General features: G+C 38.4%; 2 protein-coding genes across 5 annotated transcripts in view; one reads left to right on the top strand and one right to left on the bottom strand.

Annotated features, from left to right (window-relative positions):
- Window positions 1-21,717, top strand: part of LOC738676 (tripartite motif-containing protein 60) — a 60,076-nt gene that overhangs the window by 31,476 nt on the left and 6,883 nt on the right. The gene's annotated exons all lie outside the window — the stretch shown is intronic.
- Window positions 616-20,689, bottom strand: APELA (apelin receptor early endogenous ligand). Of its 3 annotated transcripts, XM_009448507.5 has the most exons (4): window positions 20,278-20,689; window positions 18,702-18,791; window positions 5,760-5,793; window positions 2,029-4,154 (listed from the first exon to the last, which is right to left on the bottom strand). In XM_009448507.5, exons 1-2 carry the CDS (start codon window positions 20,351-20,353, stop codon window positions 18,703-18,705), a joined length of 165 nt encoding a protein of 54 aa, XP_009446782.1. In that variant the 5' UTR covers window positions 20,354-20,689; the 3' UTR covers window positions 2,029-4,154; window positions 5,760-5,793; window position 18,702. The 3 variants fall into 3 exon arrangements, with proteins under 3 accessions (XP_009446783.1, XP_009446782.1, XP_009446781.1); XM_009448508.5 differs by lacking the exons at window positions 2,029-4,154; window positions 5,760-5,793 and adding an exon at window positions 616-840; XM_009448506.5 differs by lacking the exon at window positions 5,760-5,793 and having other exon boundaries at window positions 20,278-20,688.

The raw sequence follows: 21,717 nt of genomic DNA, 5'->3' as shown, positions 1-21,717 counted from the left end.
CCAGGCCACAGTGCAGTAGTGCAATCTTGGCTCACTGCAACCTCATCCTCCTGGGTTCAAGAGATTCTCCTGCCTCAGCCTCCTGAGTAGCTGGGACTGCAGGCACGCACCATCACGCCTGGCTAATTTTTGTGTTTTCAGTAGAAACGGAGTTTCACCATGTTGGCCAGACTGGTCTCGAATGCCTGATCTCAAGTGATCTACCTGCCTCGGCCTCCCAAAGTGCTGGGATTACAGGTGTGAGCCACCGCACCTGGTCCTCTCTCTTCCTTTCAACAGGGTCTTCCTGTTGCCCAGGCTAGAATGCAGTGGTGATCATAACTGACTGTAGCCTTCAACTCCTAGGCTCAAGTGATTCTCCTACTTCAGCCTCCCTGGTAGCTTAGACTACAGGCATGTGCCACCATGCCTGGCTAATTATTTTGTTTTAGAGACGAAGACTTGCTATGTTGCAGAGGCTGGTCTGTAACTCTTTGCTTCAAGCAATCCTCCTGTCTTAGATTCCCAAAGTGCTGGGATTACACTTTGGGTGAGTGAGCCACCACACTCACTCCTGATATCCTGTGTTTATCTAAAATTTCGATGTTTTATTCATCATGTATTTTTCGTGGGTGTTAGTTTTTATTTTTTCAAAAATGGAGTTCAAATGTTATCTTGATTGCTGAGATTTTCGGCACACTCTTCAGTTTTGTGCTCACTCGTTCTAGACCTGTCCCTAAACAGAGGGTAAAAATGATTCAGGATGGGACCGAAGACTTCACTGACTTCACTAATTTCAGTTTTTCTTTTTTCTTCTGATCAAATGTACAGCAAACAATGATTTTCATTCCTCAAAGGAAGCTGTAAGAAGGGCAAAACATGAAAGAAGGGATCAGCCTTTACAATTTTCTTTGGTCCACCACCCTCCATCTGGTCTATTCACTGACTCACCCCTGGGATCCAAATTGGGGTGGCACAATTACTACTGATCCCCTTAACCATCTTGATCAAGCTCTGTAAAAAGTCTTTTCCTTTGTGTTCTGAAAATGTTAGAAATTACAAATAACTTTTTTTTTTTTGAGGCAGAGTTTTGCTCTTGTTGCCCAGGCTGGAGTGCAATGGCGTGATCTTGACTCACTGCAACCTCTTCCTCCCAGGTTCAAGCAATTCTCCTGCCTCAGTCTCCTGAGTAGCTGGGATTACAGGCACCCGACACCATGCCCAGCTAATTTTTGTATTTTTAGTAGAGATGGGGTTTCTCCATGTTGGTCAGGCTGGTCTCGAACTCCTGACCTCAGGTGATCCACCATCCTCGGCCTCCCAAAGTGCTGGGATTACAGGTGTGAGCCACCACGCCCGGCCACAAAGAACTTTTAATACAAAAATAATTAGGCTGGGTGCAGTGGCTCACGCCTGTAATCCCAGCATTTTGGGAGGCCGAGGCTGGTGAATCACTTGAGGTCAGGAGTTCGGGACCAGCCTGGCCAACGTGGTGAACCCCATCTCTAATAAAAATACAAAAATTAGCTGAACATGGTGGTGGGTGCCTGTAATCCCAGCTGCTCGGGAGGCTGAAGCACCAAAATCGCTTGAACCTGGGAGATGGAGGTTGCAGTGAGCTGGAAGCACGCCACTGCACTCCTGCCTGGGCAACAGAGTGAGACTCTATCTCCAAGAAAGATAATTAAAAGAATACCAACCCATAAAAATTGTTAAGTTTAAAGAACACAGATTTGGCACCCCTCTGGTCTCATTTACCTCCCAGTGAATAAAAGATAGCTGTATGTCAAGGACCTGTTCTGGTATGTCAACAAGCATATGTGCCACTGGTTATTGTGTTTTGGTAGACTTTGAGAGAAGCTTTGCCCTTGCTCTGATCATCATGAATTATGTAAAAGATCTGCAGTGGTAAGGGATGTATCGAGGATGTTCAGTCTTAAATGCCTCAATTAATAGGAACAAACACTGGAAACAGAGACAGGTATCAGGAACATTTCTATCATGCTATACTCAACACTGAACATTTCTTATACAAAGCACAGCCAGACATGCAAATCATTGAGTGTTTTATTGAACAATTAAGAAATGTATAACCATTTCATTACTTTACAATAGTAAAACTGATTTGTAACTTTTTCTGTGAATATGCGAATTTGTACTTGAAAGAGTTTAGACTTGTATTGAATGAGATGTATCTTGACTATAAAGTGTTTTCTTTTTTCAGTACAAAATATACAAACAAGTACATGTTTTAAACATAAATATAACTGAGAATAGGTTATGTTTCTATTCAAATGCATTGTGGAAAGTACCATTCATCCGCAAAGACACTTTTAATAAGTTTTGAAAGGAAGACAAACTCCACAGTGTTGCCAGATATTCTATTTAAAATTACATTTATATTAACCCCAACCTTTCATTTTAGCAAAATAAGGGTTAATGGTTTATGGTTTCTTCTACTTTATAATATTTACAAAGTAAAACTTCTACTCCAGATATGAACTTGTGGCCCAGCATGGTGGCACATGCCTGTAATCCCAGTATTTTGGGAGGCCAAGGAGGCGGATCACTTCAGCTCACCAGCCTGAGTTTGAGACCAACCTGGGCAACATGGCGATACCCCATCTCTACAAAAAAATACAAAAATTAGTCAGGTGTGGCCGTGAGTGCCTGTAGTCCCAGGTACTCGGGAGGCTGAGGTGGAAGGATCGCTTGAGCCAGGGAGGTGGAGGTTGAGCCTAGATCACGCCACTGCACTTTAGCCTGGGTGATAGAGCCAGATCTCATCTTAAAAAAAAGAAAAAAAAAGATATAAACTTGTAAATTTCTTATCTGGAATTAACATAAAGAAAAATTCTGTGGCACTAAGCTAACAATCCTTCAATAAATACAAATTAAGAACATCTTAGCATCTGGGGAACGGCTAGTTATCAACACAATTCAAATTTAGACAGGACAGTTTCTTTTTTGAGTAATCATATCCCTAAATTCCTTCTGATTTTTTATTTCCATGTCTCAGCATCTCAGGATGAACACCACCAAGACAAAGCCTAATAGGATGATGAGCATTCATCTTTTAGATACAGATATCACCCTGAGTGGGACTTCATTGGCATAACTGTATTTTAGATGTTGACTTTAAGTAAGACTTTTAAAGAAATTATCTATACAAAATAATAAAGGACATAACAAAACTTCAAAAGAAATCAAACATTGGGTTCCTATAATTACATGATGAGAAAGGTTGAAAAATGAATGGTTCCAGCCTGAGTTCAAGACCAGCCTGGGCAACAGGGTAAAACCTCATCTCTACAAAAAATACAAGAATTAGCTGGGTGTAGTGGTGCACACCTGTAATCCCAGCCTATAATTGGGAGGTTGAGGCACGAGAATCACTTGAACTCGGGAGGTGGAGTTTGCAGTGAGACAAAAGCGTGCCACTTCACTCCACCTTGGGCAACAGAGTGAGACTCTGTTTCAAAACAAAAACAAAAACAATGGTTTCATTTGAACATAAAATGAACTACAATTAGGATTTCATGTTTTCTTTCAACTTCAAATGGACATTACTCATTAAATAAAAAAACATACTTTCATAAACCTTAAAGCTTATCATAAAATTGGTAGCAATTAATAGCTTTTCTTAGTCTTTCTCTCTATATAATCAGTGAACCAATTATTTTCTCCCTATTGTGTGAAGCCAAATGGTCAATGCAATTGATTTCAGGTTGAGCAGTTTTTAGAAAATCACCCAAACATATACAAATTTAATACTTTTGGAGAATTATAGGAATATGAAAGCAACATTTTAAATTCTTGCACTTTTTACCATGAGAGAGTTCTAAGACACTAAAAGGTATTTTTCTTTTTAACCCATAAAAGAATAATAATGTACAGGAAAAGATGAGATATTTTTGTTATGTAGGCAAACGATTTGGGCTTCAGATTGGAATCCTTTTGAATTTATGTTATTTTCCCTCCAAATAGAAGCCAAGAAGAATAAAATCCTGTGAAGCTAATAAACCATTCCAGGTGCTTTCAAATGATCCTTTTTTTGTGTAGGAACTTCTAAGCAATCACGCTGTTGGCATCATGAAGTTCTTTTGTGTGGCTGGGTGTCTTTCCTTCACTCCTCTTCTTCTTCTGATAGACCCAGTAAAGTTAGCTAGAGAGATCTATATTTGAGAGGCAAGGGAGAAACAAATACATCAAAGAAATACTATCCAGCACACCAATACACACATGCCTAATTTTTTTTTAAATAATGAGTTATGGAAGTTTATCAGTGTTTTTCAGTGCTGAAAGCAACTTTATATATTGTTACCTTCCAATAGAAATGCAGCACCTATGTGTCTTTAAAAGGCTGAATTTAAACTTTTATTTTATTTACTTTTTGAGACAGAGTCTCACTCTGTTGCCCAGGCTGGAGTGCAGTGGCACGGTCTCAGCTCACTGCAACCTCTGCCTCTGAGTTCAAGTGATTCTCATGCCCCAGCCTCCTGAATAGCTAGGATTACAGGTGTGCGCCACTGGTGTCAATGTTTCCCTAGGTAGTTTCTTTTGGGACCCCTCCTGAAGACATGAAGGCTGCTTCTTGCTTCATTTCTGGAAGCTTCCACCTCCTTCACATTTCACTTTCACTTCACATCTCACAGTCATAGTGGGGTGTTAACTATGACTAATTTAGCAATACAAATATAGAGATACCTCTTCTGGAATCATCTCTCTCAACTCGGATTGCCTAAATTTGAACATAAAAATGAAATGGGGCCAGGCATGATGGCTCACACCTATTGGGGAGGCTGAGGTGAGAGGAAGGCTTCAGCACAGAAGTTTAAAACCAGCCTGGAAAACATAGCAAGAGCTCATCTCGAAAAAATATATGTGTGGCTGGGCATGGTGGCTCACGCCTATAATCCTGACACTTTGGGAAGCCGAGGCAGGTGGATTGCTTAAGCCCAGAAGTTTGAGACCAGCCTGGCCAACATGGTGAAACCCTGTCTCTACCAAAAATACAAAATTTAGCTGGGCATGGTGGTGCATGCCTATATTCCCCGCTGAGGCACGAGAATTGCTTGAACCTGGAAGAAAGAAGTTGCAGTGACCCCAGATCAAGCTACTGCACTCCAGCCTGGGCGACAGAGCAAGACTCTCTCAAAAAAAAAAAAAAAAAAAAAAAAAAAAATATATATATATATAGATGTGTGTGTTTTTAAAAAAATAGATGAAAATGAGATGGACTTTTTTTGCTTATCAAACTTACAATATATACATGTTTGTCGCCCAGGTTGAAGCACAGTGGCACGATCTTGGCTCACCACAACCTTCACTTCCTGGGTTCAAATGATTCTCCTGCCTCAGCCTCCCAAGTAGCTGGGATTACAGGCATGCGCCATGACACCCGGCTAATTTTTTTGTATTTTTAGTAGAGACAGGGTTTTGCCATGTTGGCCAGGCTAGTCTTGAACTCCTGATCTCAAGTGATCCGCCTGCCTCGGCCTCCCAAAGTGCTGAGATTATAGGTGTGAGCCACCACGCCCGGCCAAAAAATTGTTAAATAAATTAAAATGTTTTACTGCACAATATTCTTATTTTTTCTTTCCTTTTATTATTATTTTTTTCGGTGACCAAAAAACAAACCCAAGAAAATATTCATTTAATGCAAAGAAAGCAGTAGAAGAGGAAGAGAGGAACAAAAAAAGACATGGGACATATAGAAAAGAAAAAATAAAATTGCGTAAGTTCAACCATATAAATAATAAAATTAAACATGGACTTACTAAATAATCCATTCAAAAGGCAGATTGTGTCAGACTGGGTAAAAAAACAAACAAACAAAAAACATGATTAACCATAGGTTCTTTGCAAAGGCATATTTCTGATTCAAAGCCAAAAATAGATTGAAAGTCAAAGGATGGAAAAAGAGATATCATGCAAGCAGCAAGTATAAGAGACCTGAAGTGAATATACTAATAATGTCATAGTTTTAAAAATTAAGACAAAAATTGTTACTAGAGACAAAGAATGACATTTATACTGCTAAAAGGGTCAATTGAGGAAGATAGAACAATTATGAAGATATATATACTTAGAGCCCTAAAATACATGAAGCAAAATCTGGCAGAATTGAAAGGAAAAATAGATGATTCAACAATGGAATCAAATTAGAAATGAATAACAAAAGAAATTTGAGAAATTCTCAAATATATGGAAATTAACAACACACTCCTAAACAACCAGTAACTCAAAGAAGACTCAGAAGGGAAATAAGAGAGTATTTTGAGATGAATGACAATGAATATTTAGGGAATACAGCTAAAGTAGCACTTCCATTTCATGGATTGGAAGACTTAATTTTGTCAAAATGGCAATACTTGTTACATTGATCTATAGATTTAAAACTATCCCTATCCAAATACCAGATGACTGTTTGCAGAAATTGACAAAGTAGATGTAAATCTTTGTGACCTTCGATTATTTTTTAAATACATAATATCTAAAGAACAAGCTACCAAAGAAAACATAGACTAATTTGATGTCAATAAAATTAAAAACTTTTTTGCTCCAAGGACAACACCAAAAAAAGACATCCACAGAATGGAAGAAAATATTTGCACATCATATTTCAGATAAGGGCCCTGTATTCAGAATATATATACACACATATATATATATATCTTACAGCTCAACGATATAAAGACAAATAATCCAACTGAAAAATGGGCAAAGGATTTGAATAGCCATTTCTCCAAAGAGACACAAATATCCAATAAGCACATGAAAAGATGGTCAACATTTTAGTCATTATGGAAATGCAAATCAAAACCACAATAAGTTGTCACTTCACACCCTCTAGGACAGCTATAACAACAAGTGTTAGCAAGTATATGGAGAAATTAAAACCCACGTATACTGCTGGTGGGAATGTGAAATGATGCCACTACTGTGAAAAACAGTTTGGCAGTTCCTCAATGAGTTACACATAGCATAACCATATGACCCAACAATTCCTCTCTTTTAATTCCCAGAGAACTGAAAACATATGTTCCAACAAAAACTTCTACACTAATGTTCACAGCAGAATGATTCATATTAGCCAAACAGCCGGAATAACCCAAATGTTCATCAATAGGTGACTGGACAAACAAAATGTGATTTTTCCATATCATGGAATTGTATTCAGTCATAAATTGGAGTGGAGTACTGATACATGCTACTACAGGGATGGGCCCTGAAGACATTAAGTGAAAAAAGCTAATTACAAAGACCACATATCACAAGAATTCATTTATATGGAATATCTAGAATAGGGAAATCTATAGAGACAGAAAGTAGGTTAGTGGCTGTCTAGGACTGAACAGCTGGGGAGAAATGGGGAGTGCCTGCTAATGAGAATGGGGTTTCTTTATGGGATGATGAAAATGTTCTAAAATTGATCATGGTGATGGTTGCACAACTTAGGAATATAGTAAAAGCCATTAAATTGTACACCTTAAATGGGTGAATTGTCTGGTGTATAAATGATAACTGAAAAAAATTAAACATGCATATCCTCATAATTCCACTTCTAGGAGTATTTTGCAAGAAAATAAGTGTACATATGTTCAAATACGTATGCATGCCATTCACTGCAACGTTGTTCAAAATAGCATAAATAAATACTACAAAACATAAATATTGATCTATAAAGTCAAGATAAATAAATTAAGGCTATCCATACAGTGAAATGCAATCATCCCTCAGTATCCCTGGGAACTGGTTCTAGGATTTCCCTTGGATACCAAAATCCATGGATGCTGAAGTCCCTTGTATAAAATGGTGTAGTATTTGCATATAAATTACACTTAGCCTTCCGTATACTTTAAATTGTTTGCAGATTACTTATAATACCTAATACAATATAAATGGTATGTAAATAGTTGTTATACTGTATTGTTTAGGGAATAAAGACAAGGAAAAAAGTTTGAACATGTTCAGTACAGATACTGCCATTCTGTTTTTTTTGCTGAATATTTTCAATCTGCCATTGGCTGATTTAATGAAAAACCCACAGATATGGAGGGCCGACTGGACTACAGTGTCATTCAAAGTGACCGTCTCTTAATGCCTAGGTGACGGTTGATAGGTGCAGCAAACCACCATGGCACACGTTTACCTATGTAACAAACCTGTGCGTTCTACACATGTATTCTGAAACTTAAAGTAAAATAAAAATAAAAATAACTTACTGTTTTCACATGTACAAATAAATACATCTAAGTAAAAGATAAACGTAGTAAATGGATTTCATATGTGTTTAAATAATGTGTATATATGTCATATTTATACAATATTAAAGTAAATTAGATTAAATGTCACTTAGATGCTAAGTAAAAGACAAAGCAGTAAATGGATTTCATATGTTTAAATAATGTGTATATGTCATATTTATACACATATAATTTTCGTATATATAAAAATGTTGCTATTAGAAAAAAATGTGAAGACTAAGTATAAAATTGAACTAAACTCCAGCACAATTTTGACATAAATGAAATGTGATACCTAAAGAACTCCAAGCCCCCACATATCCCCCACCCTCATCCCCACTCCCACCCCACCCTCACCGAGGTTACTTTGGCCAGTGTAATAAAAGAAGTTATTGGGGGGCTGAGGCAGGAGAATCGCTTGAACCCGGGAGGCGGATCTAGCAGTGAGGCAAGATCACGTCATTGCACTCCAGCCTGGGCAACAAGAGCAAAACTCTGTCTCAAAAAAAAGAAGTTATATATGGTACACACACACACACACACACACACACACTCTCTCAAGTGAAGTGACATTTAATCAAAATTTTCATTGAGTAGGAAAAAGGTGACGAGTAGGAAAAAAGCATGTCTAGGCAGAGGAAATAATGTGTAAAAGCCCTGAAGTGGTAAGGAACATGACATATTTGACAAACTCACAGAGAAGCGCTTTTGTGGTTTGCATTCAGAATTTTATTTCAATTGTAAGAGTAATGAGAAATCACTAAAGGACCTTAAGCAGTATAGAAGCCATAATACGAAGAATGGATAAAAGAGAAGCAAAAGTGGAGGTGTGAAAGTTGCTGCAAGGTAAACAGTAGTTGAGCTTGTGTAATGTGAACTGGTGACAAATTGGGAACTGGGAGACTGAATATGTACAAGTGTACAATGGCCAGATCCTATATTAATGCTTTGACCCACAAACTGCAGCAACCAGCCCGGGAAGCCAAATCACAACCTCTGCAGCAGCTGGTCCCAGATGGTTAAGAACTACCAGTTTCCTTTTTATCCCTCCTCCCCTGATTCTAGCTTAGGACTAACTGAAGGAAACCACATATACTCCCCAAATTAAATAGGATATCATGCTTCTAGATAGCCTGCCTTCAGCATTCCCATGCCAACAATCTCCACATCATACCTAAAGCCTTCTCTGTTTCTCACAATGAAGCTTTCCTGATTCTCTGCCTGTCTTGGTCCTCTGCCAAACTCAAGAGATGCTGGTTGACTCCCTTGCTATGTAAACTCTGAATAAATAGCCCTGGCTTGATTCATTTGAGTGGTTATCTTCTTTTTTTCTTTTTTTCCTCAGGAGTATGATAATTAAGTGTAAAGAGGTAAGCTAAAGGAATGGATAAAACAGAGCAGGAGAGAGTAGAGATACATTTTATTATACCTTGCAGGGTACAACAGCCTGTTTAGGAGGCAGAGGGTTGGCTGAGAACTTAGTGGAAATAAGTATGGTGCCCTGGAATTGAAGGGAAGGGACTTTTGCAGGCCAAGTAGCCAGCTGCTAAATTCTGCTGTGAAATCAGGAAGAAGACTAAAATTTGTCAATTAATTTAGAAAGATTAGACTGGGCACGGTGGCTCAAGCCTGTAATCCCAGTACTTTGGGAGGCCAAGGCAGATGGATCACCTGAGGTCAGGAGTTCGAGACCAGCCTGGCCAACATGGTGAAACCCTGTCTCTACTAAAAATACAAAAATTAGCTGGGCGTGGTGGCGCATGCCTGTAATCCCAGCTACTCAGGAGGCTGAGGCAGGAGAATCGCTTGAACCCAGGAGGCAGAGGTTGCAGTGAGCTGAGATGGAACCATTGCAATCCAGCCTGGGTGACAAGAGAGAAACTCCATCTCAAAAAAAAAAAAAATTTAGTAAGATAAGGATAATTCTAATGGAGATGTAAGCAGATTAAAGTGGATTTAGATGTGAATACAAAATAATGAATCAGGGACAATGAGTACAGAAAAATCATGAGAGCATTGACTGAGGGGTATGTGGATGTGTATATGTGTGTTTTTTTTGTTTTAGGATATAGGCTTATCACCATTTAAACTTTCAAGTTGACACGATGATCCAGAGAGGTAAAGGTATAAGTGCAGCTTGAAATTCCTAAGAAATCTTAGGGAGAGAAGGGGACCCACAGCACGTATGAAGGATTGGCCATGCCTTCCGTAATACCAAGAAGGAAGAGGAAGATGGGGGTGGGTAAGGGGGGGAATGGATTAGATGGGATTTATGCTAAAAAGAAATTTTAGATTCCTGAACAACATGGTAGAGAGCAGCTAGTTTAGCTATCTATGGAAAGAATTGTTACACATTTTGTAAGGAGAAATCAGTTTTTAAAATGAAGAAAACTGGCTGGGCGCAGTGGCTCATGCCTGTAATCCCAGCACTTTATGAGGCTGAGGTGGGAAGATCACCTGAGGTCAAGAGTTTGAGACCCGCCCAGCCAACATGGTGAAACCCCGTCTCTACTAAAAATACAAAAAAATTAGCCAGGCGTGGTGTCAGGTGCCTGTAATCCCAGCTACTTGGGAGGCTGAGCCAGGAGAACTGCTTGAACCTGGGAGGTGGAAGGTGCAGTGAGCTGAGATTGTGCCACTGCACTACACTCCAGCCTAGGCAACAAGAGTGAAACTCTGTCTCAAAAAAGAAAAGAAAAGAAAACTTTGAAACTCTAGAACATTGTATACATACTTTGTTCAGAGGAATATACAATTATTGTAACAAATGTTTATAATATAAACATCACTATATTTATGTATTGATATATAAGTGTATAAGTAAATATATTCATCATTAAGGCATCATAATCTTTTTTTTTTTTTAGACGGAGTCTCACTCTGTCTCTCAGGCTGGAGTGCAGTGGTATGATCACAGCTCACTACAGCCTCAACCCCTAGGCTCAAGCAATCCTCCCACCTCAGCCCCCTGAGTAGCTGGAACTACAGGTATGCACCATCATGCCAGCTAATGTATTTTTTGTAGAGACAGTGTCTTGCTGTGTTGCCCAGGCTGATCTCAAACTCCTGGTCTTAAAAAATCCTCCCACCTCAGGCTCCCAAAGTGCTGGGTTTACAAGTGTGAGCCACTGTGGCTGGCTGGCATCATAATCTTTACAGAAAAGTTTTATCTCATCAGTAAATTAGGGACATTAGGGATTTCCTCCAAGCATGACCTTTGGACACTGGGCTGTGATTAATTTAGAAAAGAGTAATTTTCTATATTTCATTTAGCTTTATGCAATATGTCCTGCAGATATTTCAGCCCACACAGGAATGCCCCATATTTAAGGCAGTTCTTGGGCCATTCACATTAAGCAAAGATTTGTACCTTAAGCTTTAGGGGCTAAATCTTGTCTTCAAGGAGCTCATATTTCAATACTGATAAAAATCTAAAGAAACAAAGTCGAATGTGATAGATGGCTTTAAAAGCCTACTACTGAAAGTGCTGTGATTGTTAGGAGGATGAAGATTATTTTAAACTAACTGAATTAGGGTGGTCGTCATGAGGAAAATAGGATTTATGAGAATTCTCAAGGAGGGAGAGAGTTTGGACTTGATGAGAGAAGAAATTCCTAGAAGAGGAAATATCTCCACCACAGAGATAGAAAATCATAGTTCCATCCTAGAAATATTAGAAAATAAATCTGACAATGTGTGTGTGTCTAGTGAGAACAAGTCTTAAATTTATGATCTTAAATTAAAAGATAATGAATAAAAGCTTCATTTCATTTCATCTTCTTTTTTTTTTTGAGACACGGTCTCGCTCTGTCACCCAGTCTGGAGTGCAATGGCGTGATCTTGGCTGTCTGCAACCTCCGCCTCCTGGGTTCAAGTGATTCTCCTGCCTCAGCTTCCTGAGCAGCTGGGATTACAGGTGCCCACCATGAGACCTGGCTAATTTTTGTATTTTCAGTAAAGATGGCATTTCACTGTGTTGGTCAGGCTGGTCTCAAACTCCCGACTTCAAGCGATCTGCCCACCTTGACCTCCCAAAGTGCTGGGATTATAGGTGTGAGCCACCACGCCCAGCCTATTTTACTTCTTTTAGCAACATTATGAGGCTGGGCACGATGGATCACACCTGTAACCCTAGCACTTTGGGAGGCCGAGGCGGGCAGATCACTTGAAGTCAGGAGTTCGAGACCAACCTGGCCAACATGGTGAAACCCCGTTTCTACTAAAAATACCCAAATTAGCTGAGTGTGGTGGCACAAACCTGTAATGCCAGCTACTTGAGAGGCTGAGGCAGGAGAATTGCTTGAGCCCAAAAGGCGGAGGCTGCAGTGAGCTGAGATCACACCACTGCACTCCAGCCTGGGCGACAGAGCAAGACTCCGTCTCAAAAACAAAACAAAACAAACAAACAAGCAAAAACACTTAGGCACTTTTTTTTGGCTGAAGATACAAAGATAAATAAAACCTACCCTCGGCCTCCAGGGAATTTACAGCATGCAGAGGGAAGAGGGGAGGACTATAGTCAGTTAACACTTTCTAATGCCAGGCGTTAAGGACTTTAACAGAAGTATGTAACTAGTGCTCTGAGAGCAAAAGTGGGCATATCTATTGTAACTAGTAGGGGTATTAAAATCAGAGATGGTTTCCTAAAGGATGAATGATACTGAGAAAAAAAGTGAAAAAATATATATTTGAGGTAAAAGCATAGCTTGAAGAACAGTTAAGAGGTGAAGAATGGACTGATTTTAAAGTAATAATAAGTCTAACTACTATTTATTTAGCACTTACTGTGTGCCAAGTATTGTTATGATAGGATAAGGGCCATAACAAGTTCCATCTTACAGATCTGGAAGTGGAGGGAAGCTCAGAGAGAATAAATGACTTACCAACAATGATCACCAGAGAGTGAGCTGTGTGGCCAGAGCTTGAATCTAGTAGGTCCAAACACAGTCTTAACTCTTATCTCCTCTGGGACAGGCAAGGGGGAAAGAATAAGGTAACAGATGAAACTGGAAAGGTATATATTGTAAGGTGTTTTTTGTCAAATTATTGTTATTATTTTGTGTTCCATTTGACCTACAGCGGGATAACTGAGATCAGGACTGAAACACATTCACTGGATTCAGAAGAAGGAAGTCATAATGGACCTTCCGCAGAAGGAAAAGGGGAACAATGTGTTGAAAATAGTTGGGAGGAAAGAAAACAGCTGCCTTTTCAAAAAGTGTGGCTTTGAAGAGATGAAGAGAACATGGGCTGGTCGCTAGAGAGCACTATGGAGTCAATGGTGGAATTCTCTTTCCTTCTCTTCCTTCCTCTTTTTCTTTCTTCTTTCCCTCTCTCTGTTTCTTTCTTCTCTCCTTTCTTTCTCTTCTCTTTCTTTCTTTCTTTCTCTTTCTTTCTTTCCTTCTTTCTTTCTCTCCTTCTTTCCCTGTTTCTTTCTTTCCTTTTTTCTTCCCTTCTCTTTCTTCTCTTCCTCTCTTTCTGTCTTCTTTCTCTCTTCTTTTTATTTCTTCTCTTCCTCTTTCTTTCTGTCTTTGTCTCTTTCATCTTTCTGTCTTTTTTTTTTTTTTTTTTTTTAAGACAAAATAGATCAGTGTTGACATATTGAGCATTCTGGGGGAGCAAGAGAGTATAATTGCTAGATCAAGGTCCTTGAGGTGTAGGGAGATTACCCATACTTGAGAGGTATTTTTTATTGAAAGACTAGGGGCCACACACAGTGGCTCATGCCTGTAATCCCAGCACTTTCGGAGGCCAAGGTAAGAGGATTGCTTGAGCCCAGAAGGTCAAGACCAGCCTGGAAACAAAGTTAGACCCCGTCTCTACAAAAAATCTTAAAATTAGCCAAGCATGGTGGCACACACCGGTACTGTCAGATACTTGGAAGACTGAGGCAGGAGGATAACTTGAGCCTGAGACTTTGAGGATACAGTGAACTATGATCACGCCATGGCACCCAGCCTGGGTGACAGAATGAGATCCTGTCTCAAAAAAAAAAAAAAAAAAAAAAAAGAAAGACTAGAAAGGGAACATAAAAGAAGCATTGTAGATGTAGATGTCTGTAGTTTGAGGGCGAGGTTGGATTTTGAGGCTTAATGACCTCCTATTTCACCTGAAGTAAGAGGAGTTATCTTTTGCTGTGAGTTGGAAGAGGAGATTAAGAAGTGTAAAGAAACTAGAGGTTATTAGTTTGAAATAATAGTTGAATAGGAATATGAAGTGCAGAAGAGTTCTTCCCAGAGAGCCCAGCTAAAGTTGGAGATGAAGTGCTCCACGAAAGTAGAGATTCTATGCTGAAAGCAGAATTGGGTTTCACTTAAACCCAAGAGGTGGAGAGAATGGAGTGAGAAAGATGAAGATGCTAGGACAATTGCAGGAAGAGTTGGGAAGCAGGGCAGGTTTGGTTAAGGGGGTCAGATGCCCATGACTGCAAGGGGGTAAGAATAAGACAGAAAATAGGAAACTAGAAGCAAAGCTTGAATACCAAATGAGGGTGACAAGAGAGTATCAGTTGGACTGAATTAAAAATAATGTATTAACACAATGGAATACCATGCAGCCATAAAAAATGATGAGTTCATGTCCTTTGTAGGGACATGGATGAAGCTAGAAACCATCATTCTCAGCAAACTATCGCAAGGACAAAAAACCAGACACCGCATGTTCTCACTCACAGGTGGGAATTGAACAATGAGAACACATGGACACAGGAAGGGGAACATCACACACCAGGGACTGTTGTGGGGTGGGGAGAGGGGGGAGGGATAGCATTAGGAGATATACCTAATGCTAAATGATGAGTTAATGGGTGCAGCACACTAACATAGCACATGTATACATATGTAACAAACCTGCACGTTGTGCACATGTACCCTAAAACTTAAAGTATAATAATAATAAAATTAATAATAATAATAATAATGTATTAAAAGACACCTTTTCCAAAAATATATTCATAGTCATTACCTCTAGAACATGAATATGGGCAATATAGGGTAGGATGGGGAACTTGTACTTTTGACTTTACATTCTTCCATACTGTTAGAAATATATTCTACACCATGAAGATGTATTACAATTGTTATTAAAAAGCTAGCTAGACCAGGCGCAGTGGCTCATGCCTGTAGTCCCAGCACTTTGGGAGTCTGAGGGGGGCAGATCACCTGAGGTTGGGAGTTCGAGACCAACCTGACCAACATGGAGAAACCCTGTCTCTACTAAAAATACAAAATTAGCCGAGTATGGTGGTGCATGCCTGTAATCCCAGCTACTCGGGAGGCTGAGGCAGGAGAATCGCTAGAACCTGGAAGGTGGAGGCTCCGGTGAGCCGAGATGGCACCATTGCACTCCAGCCTGGGCAACAGGAGTGAAAACTCCGTCTCAAAAAATAGAAATAAATTAAAAAAAAAAGCTAGTAGAGTATGTATTGACGGAGTATGTAGTTATCTAGAGTACATATTAAGTAAGTAATGTTTTAGAGACAGAGTCTAGGCTGGAGTGCATAATCATAGCTCACTGCAGCCTCAAACTCCTGGGCTCAAATGATCCTCCCTGGAGGCCTCAGCCCCCCAAATAGCTAGGACTAGAGGCACACGCCACCATGCCTGGCTTTTTTTTTTTTTTTTGGTAGAGACAAGGTTAAATCATGTTGTCCAGGCTGGTCTTGAACTCCTGCACTCAAGCAATCCACCTACCTCTGCCTCCCAAAGTGCTGGGATTATAGGCATGAGCCACTGGACCTGGCCTTAGAGTACATACTTATAAATAAAAGCATTGATGTGCTGAGATTTTACTGTTGGAAGGGAGAAGTCATTCCAGCCTTAAGTCGCGACCTCATTTTCCACTCTAGGGCCCTCACATTAACCTGTAGACTTGCATTTCCTGACGCCCCTTCTCTTGCTCTCCTTCACTCTAAATCACTTAGGACTGAAGGTGATGCCAAAATACTTCTGAGAAAAAAAATCAAGGAAATGAACGGCATACAGCATAGATTTTTCTGTGTAATTAATTCAGTTGCATAGGCTGGGATCATTGAGGATGACCCTAGGAGCTGGAAAAATTGACAGAGTAAAGATAATATGACATTCCTATTAAAAGAGCTAAAGGTCTGAACACTCTAATAAAGGGTTAATCTGGAAAACTTTCAAAGTCAATTGTTTACCTTACCTATCCTTTTACAAAGTCTTACTTGATCCTAACTGATCAAATAACCACATGTGATTTTATCTAAAGCATCCAAAAAATTAGAGGGGAAGAAGTGAAAGGGGTGTTTTGCCTTAGAGTCCACTACCTAGGTTTACAGTACATTTACCCAGTTATCAAAGTGCCTTTGTTGCAAAACATATAAAAAATGGGAAAGTATTTAGGACAGTGAGAATTATGTTATCAGATCTGAAGGTAGCACTTGTTATTATAGTGCTGGTTGAGCAAGGTCTTGAAAAATTTTCTAATGTTTATCTTACATTAACTCTTACAGTAGATTCCAACAGGTGACTTTTAAACATTCTTCAAAGAACTGTAGCTGAAATGTAGAATGAGTCTAAAACTGAGAAAATGGATGCTGTCACCCAAGCAGTTTTATAAGCTCTCAGCCAACTTTTGTAAAGAGTTGCTATTATTAAGTAGTTTGCATAGCTTTAATTAAATTTCCCTTTGGTTTACAAACTTGATTTGTAAGTCAAAATTTCCCTCAACTTTAAAAATTCAAATTTCACTATTCATGCTTACTTGTAACACTGGTTTTTATGGTATGTGATTTGAGGATAATATGTGGCTATCTAAAGACTTGTGTTTATATTTTGCAAGGTATCTTTCTTTGTATATGCAGGAATTCTCTTGCTATTGTGAAATGTGTCCTCTCCTCTTTGTTATTTATGAAGGAGTGCTGGAAAAATCTGGGGTGTCTCTATTCCTCTTAAGCACAGATTTTTACCATTATTTCATACATGACACTGAAATGCTCTGCTGGAAGCATTATCAACACACACCAAAGGATATTTTAACACAGAAAATCTTTTTAAAGCATGTTTCAATCACCATTAATTGGCTTCTCAGAAACCTCCTACTGTATCTTTCTGGATTCCTCCACCAAAGCTATTTTTCATATTTTGATAACAAAGATTAATTTGTTACAGATATAGACATAGAGAACTTGACATTTTTGTCTCAATCCTTTTGATAAATGTTTATTATGAAATTGCTCCTCCTTCATTTAATTTTCTACTACAGGGCTTTCCCCGGGTTTGGAAAGCATGCATTAAACAATAGATACAGCAACTGTTCTTTCCACTGAATGAATGGAACCGTAAAAGCTACTCTACAGGCCAACTGAATAAGCTAATTTTGCCATTGCCTGTGTATGTTAACCAGATGAGGGATATTTCTGTGGCATTTTTTAAGGAAGCTATATCTTAAATGAATTAATGAGCTTGAAATACTTACAATGGAATGCCAAACTGTGTATTTTTTAGTATGAAGTGACAAACTTGGACAGTGTTTGAAGTTAACTGATTCAAGCAGTATTACCAGTAATTGTGGTGTTGTAACATTATTTAACAAGTGTAAAAACAAGAAAAGGGAGGAGCAAAACTCTACCAGAATTTATCCTTAAGATGTGACTATCAAGATCACTACTATTGGTGAGGCTGGAAAGCTGCCATTTTATTAGTGTTAACTTTACTATCTATTAAAAGAAATATTTTCAGAAAAAAATAAATAAACCCTGAGGGCAAATAATAGTTGAATAGGAATATGAAGTGTGGTGGCTTACATCTGAAATTTCAGCACTTTGGAGGGCCAAGGCGGGTGGATTACTTGAGGCTAGGAGTTCGAGACCAGCCTGCGCAAAATGGGGAACCCTCATCTCTACAAAAAATACAAAAATTACCCAGGAGTGGTGGCGCATGCCTGTAGTCCCAGCTACTTGGGGGGCTGAGGTGGGAGGATCACTTGAGCCCGGGAGGTTGAGGCTGCAATGAGCTGGGATCACATCATTACACTCCAGCCTGGGTGACAGAGCAAGACCCTGGGGGAGAGGGGAGAGGTAAGAGGAGAGAGGAGGAGAGGAGGAGAGGAAAAGAAACCCCGAAGTATTGATGGTAGTTCATTGCTGGTATGGGGCTGTTGGGTGAATACATCCAAATGCTTTCATACACACTGGTCTTAATAGGGCAATCAGCTCGTTCTGCATAACATCTGCAATAATATTAGCCCCCATATAGCTGTTACTCAGATTCAACAGTTATCAAGATTTTCCTACATTGTCCTCATCTGTCTAATTTTCTTCCTTAACTATTAAAGCAATTCTCAAAAGTCATGTCATTCATTTAACTCTTTCATTTATTGGTATGCATCTCTTAAGTCTTGACATTGCCATAAGCCATTATCACATATTACAAACTGTGAAGAAACATTCTCTGGTATATCGAATTTGGAACACTGCCTAAATGTAGCGAAACTATTTTCTGTCAGAAATACCTCAGGGGAAGGGTACTCGTGAATGGAGAGGCATACATCTCCTCTGAAGGCAATTGTGTTTGCGCAGTTTTCTTCTCATGGTCAAATTAACTGAAGGAAAAAGAGAGAAGTATTAGGAGCATTTTTCAGAGGCTTAATTGTTGTTTAATCTAGACAATGCAAACATATTTTGGAGCCAAACTAGATTGTGGTTATTTGCCATTTGTTCAAATGTGATTATAAAATTAAAAACCAATGTGATGCATATACACAAGGGGTGTTCCTAACAGTTAATGTTAATAGCAAGATCTTCTTTTACTCCTATTTTTTTATCTCCATCGTTAAGCAATATAGCAACATTTTAACAGTAATATCCTCCTCCTTTTGAATGATTTTTTCCTAAATGCTCCTAGACCTTTTATTTTATGTAGTAAATTAATCACAAATATTTTGTAAGAACATTGTCAAAGCTACTCTGTATTTCCGAAAAGTATAAATGGTTTGAATAGTGACTGCTGTAAACAATGAGAAGGGATCAAGCTGCTTTCTCAGAGTTGCTGAATTGGAACTTTTTTCTTATTTATGTAAAAGCACAGACCAGGGGACATCATTTGAAATAAACTCACAGTGATCAAACTTCTAATTCACTAAAAAGCAAAGTCTGAATTTTTAACAAGTGATGCATCATTTTCTGTTCTAACTGAAGAAGTATATTATCAAGTGAATAATTTAACATATTTGGATGTAAATATTACCACCTTTTTATTTAAAGTTGGGTTTGTGGTTCAGAAAACTTTAACTTTCTAATTTTTTTCTTTCTTTCTTTCTTTTTTCTGTTTCTTTCTTTCTCTCTTTTCTTTTTTTTTTTTCAAACTTACTGGTTCTTTGAAATCTTAGCTGTTTGGTTTTGAAGTAAAAGTACATTAGAATACTTTTGTGTACTAAATTTCTGTTGGTTAAGTACAATATACTTGATATCATCTTTGAAAACATGTCAAGTAAATTAATATTATGTATTTTTACCATACATATTTTTGATGCTTTTTAGCTGTATAAGCATAATAATAAAAACTGCACTTATTTGTTTTAAGTGACATGCCTAGTTACATAATTAGAAATGACAGCTATTGACCTGTTTTAAGATTTAATCTGCATTTTGTTGCATTATGCTTTTTGTATGTTAATTCAGCCCCTACTCTGGGCAGCAACATACTTTTTAAATAAACTGCTTTGGAGTTTGCATTTTACCTAAAAATCTATACATTTATTTACCTTTATAATGAATAGACGAACACTTCTGTTTCATTTTACTTGTAAAGACAATATAATCTGCAATAGCTTAGAGATCTATTTTCTTTGCATTTAGGAAAAATAGTGGTAAAATACTTATCATTTCAAAGTCCAGATGTTTTTAAAATATTGAAATAATAGACACAACAGGATAGATAGCATACTTTCAAAATCCTACACATTTATCCCCAATACTACTAACTGCAAGCACACCTAAGTGGTTTTCAGATAAACACAATCATGCTCAGAGACCCAGGGATGCAAACAAGCAAAACAAGTTACTTGTACAAATGTATCAAAGGCCTACCTGGTCTCTGTCCGCTGATAAGGAGAAGACTCATAATAAAAATAAAAAATGCAAAAAGGAATTGCTGAAATCTCATTTTCCTACCGCACAAAAGTAGAGCAATGACTCTCAGTGCAAACCAAACGATCTGTAAATAGTCTGTGCAATATCTGTGTGGCTGTCTTCACATTCTAATGACAAACCTCAGAGAACTGCCAGCTGTGTTTTGCAGGAAGGTTAATGATCACATTAGACAAAGTTGCCGGTGCTCTGTGCTGTGGTCAGAGCCTCCCTCAGCCTCAAACCCCTCCTCCACTCCTCTTCTCCTTTCTCCTCGGCCACTCCCCTTTATTTCCATAAGCAAATATTGGTGAAATAAACCATTCAAGCATGCTATAACTTTAGTGGAAGTGTACTCCGAAAGCTCCAAGAAGAGAATGACTTAAATTCAATCTGGATATGAAGAAATACGTAAAACAAGACGTGACACTGCCTCCTCCCCTTACCATTTGCATCTGTTTAAACTTTGCCCATATTGGTCCCACATGCAGAAACCAGTGGAAATGACAGGAAGTCTCTCTTTTGTCTTTTTTCAGAAGGAATTCTGAAGCTCTAACATAAGAGTCCCAAATGCTTTCTGGCAGAACATGTGCTGAAATGCTTTATCTTTACCAAACTTACTGCAAAGTAGTGCCTGTTTACACGAACTCTCCAAATTGCCTAATTCATTGGGTTTGTAACAGTAAAGATTTTTGGAATTTAGAATGTTTTGAAATAAATCTGCAAAACATATACATTTATATTAATATTTTGTAAAGTGCAGTTTTAAAAGTAACAGAGATTATTTTCATCTGCAAATGTCCAGGATTTTAAAAAAGGAAGTTCAGGCAAGCCACAAACTCATGAAATCTGTGTTCGGTTAAAAATTTATATGTGGTGGAATACCAGGCTAACATACCACAGTCACAGAAATTGGAGATGGAGAAAACAAGTCTTAGTTCATCTCCCAGTGAATTCAGAAAACACAAAAACAGTCTAGCCTTGTCTTTTACACACATGCACCAAGATCTCTTTTTGTTTCAAGTGCTCCCTTATATATCAGATATAGCTGTTATAAATGGAAATGACTATACTTATTATGTAAGTATAATAAATTCCATTTATAACAGCCATATCGAACATATTTTAGGTAAAATGCAAAATGCCAAAAGAATAGTATAGGTATGCCTTGAAACACAAGTACAGCCAAAGTACTAGCTCTAAAGCATGTGTAATTTGTTTTGAACCATTAGGAATTTTGTTGTATTTGGCTTCTTTAGACTCAGGTAGTTGGTACATAACCTTGGGGCTTCCTGAGGTTTGAATTTAATGCACAATTTGTCTTGATTTTATAAGTCAATCTGTAAATTTCCCTGCCTGTCTAGTTAGGCATGGAGTTTATAATAGGCGATGGCATACAAA

This window comes from Pan troglodytes, chromosome 3 (genome assembly GCF_028858775.2).
Source record: "Pan troglodytes isolate AG18354 chromosome 3, NHGRI_mPanTro3-v2.0_pri, whole genome shotgun sequence".
Lineage (NCBI taxonomy): Eukaryota > Metazoa > Chordata > Mammalia > Primates > Hominidae > Pan > Pan troglodytes.
The sequence above is the reverse complement of the archived record's forward strand: the minus strand, read 5'-3'. Positions and strand labels throughout refer to the sequence as shown.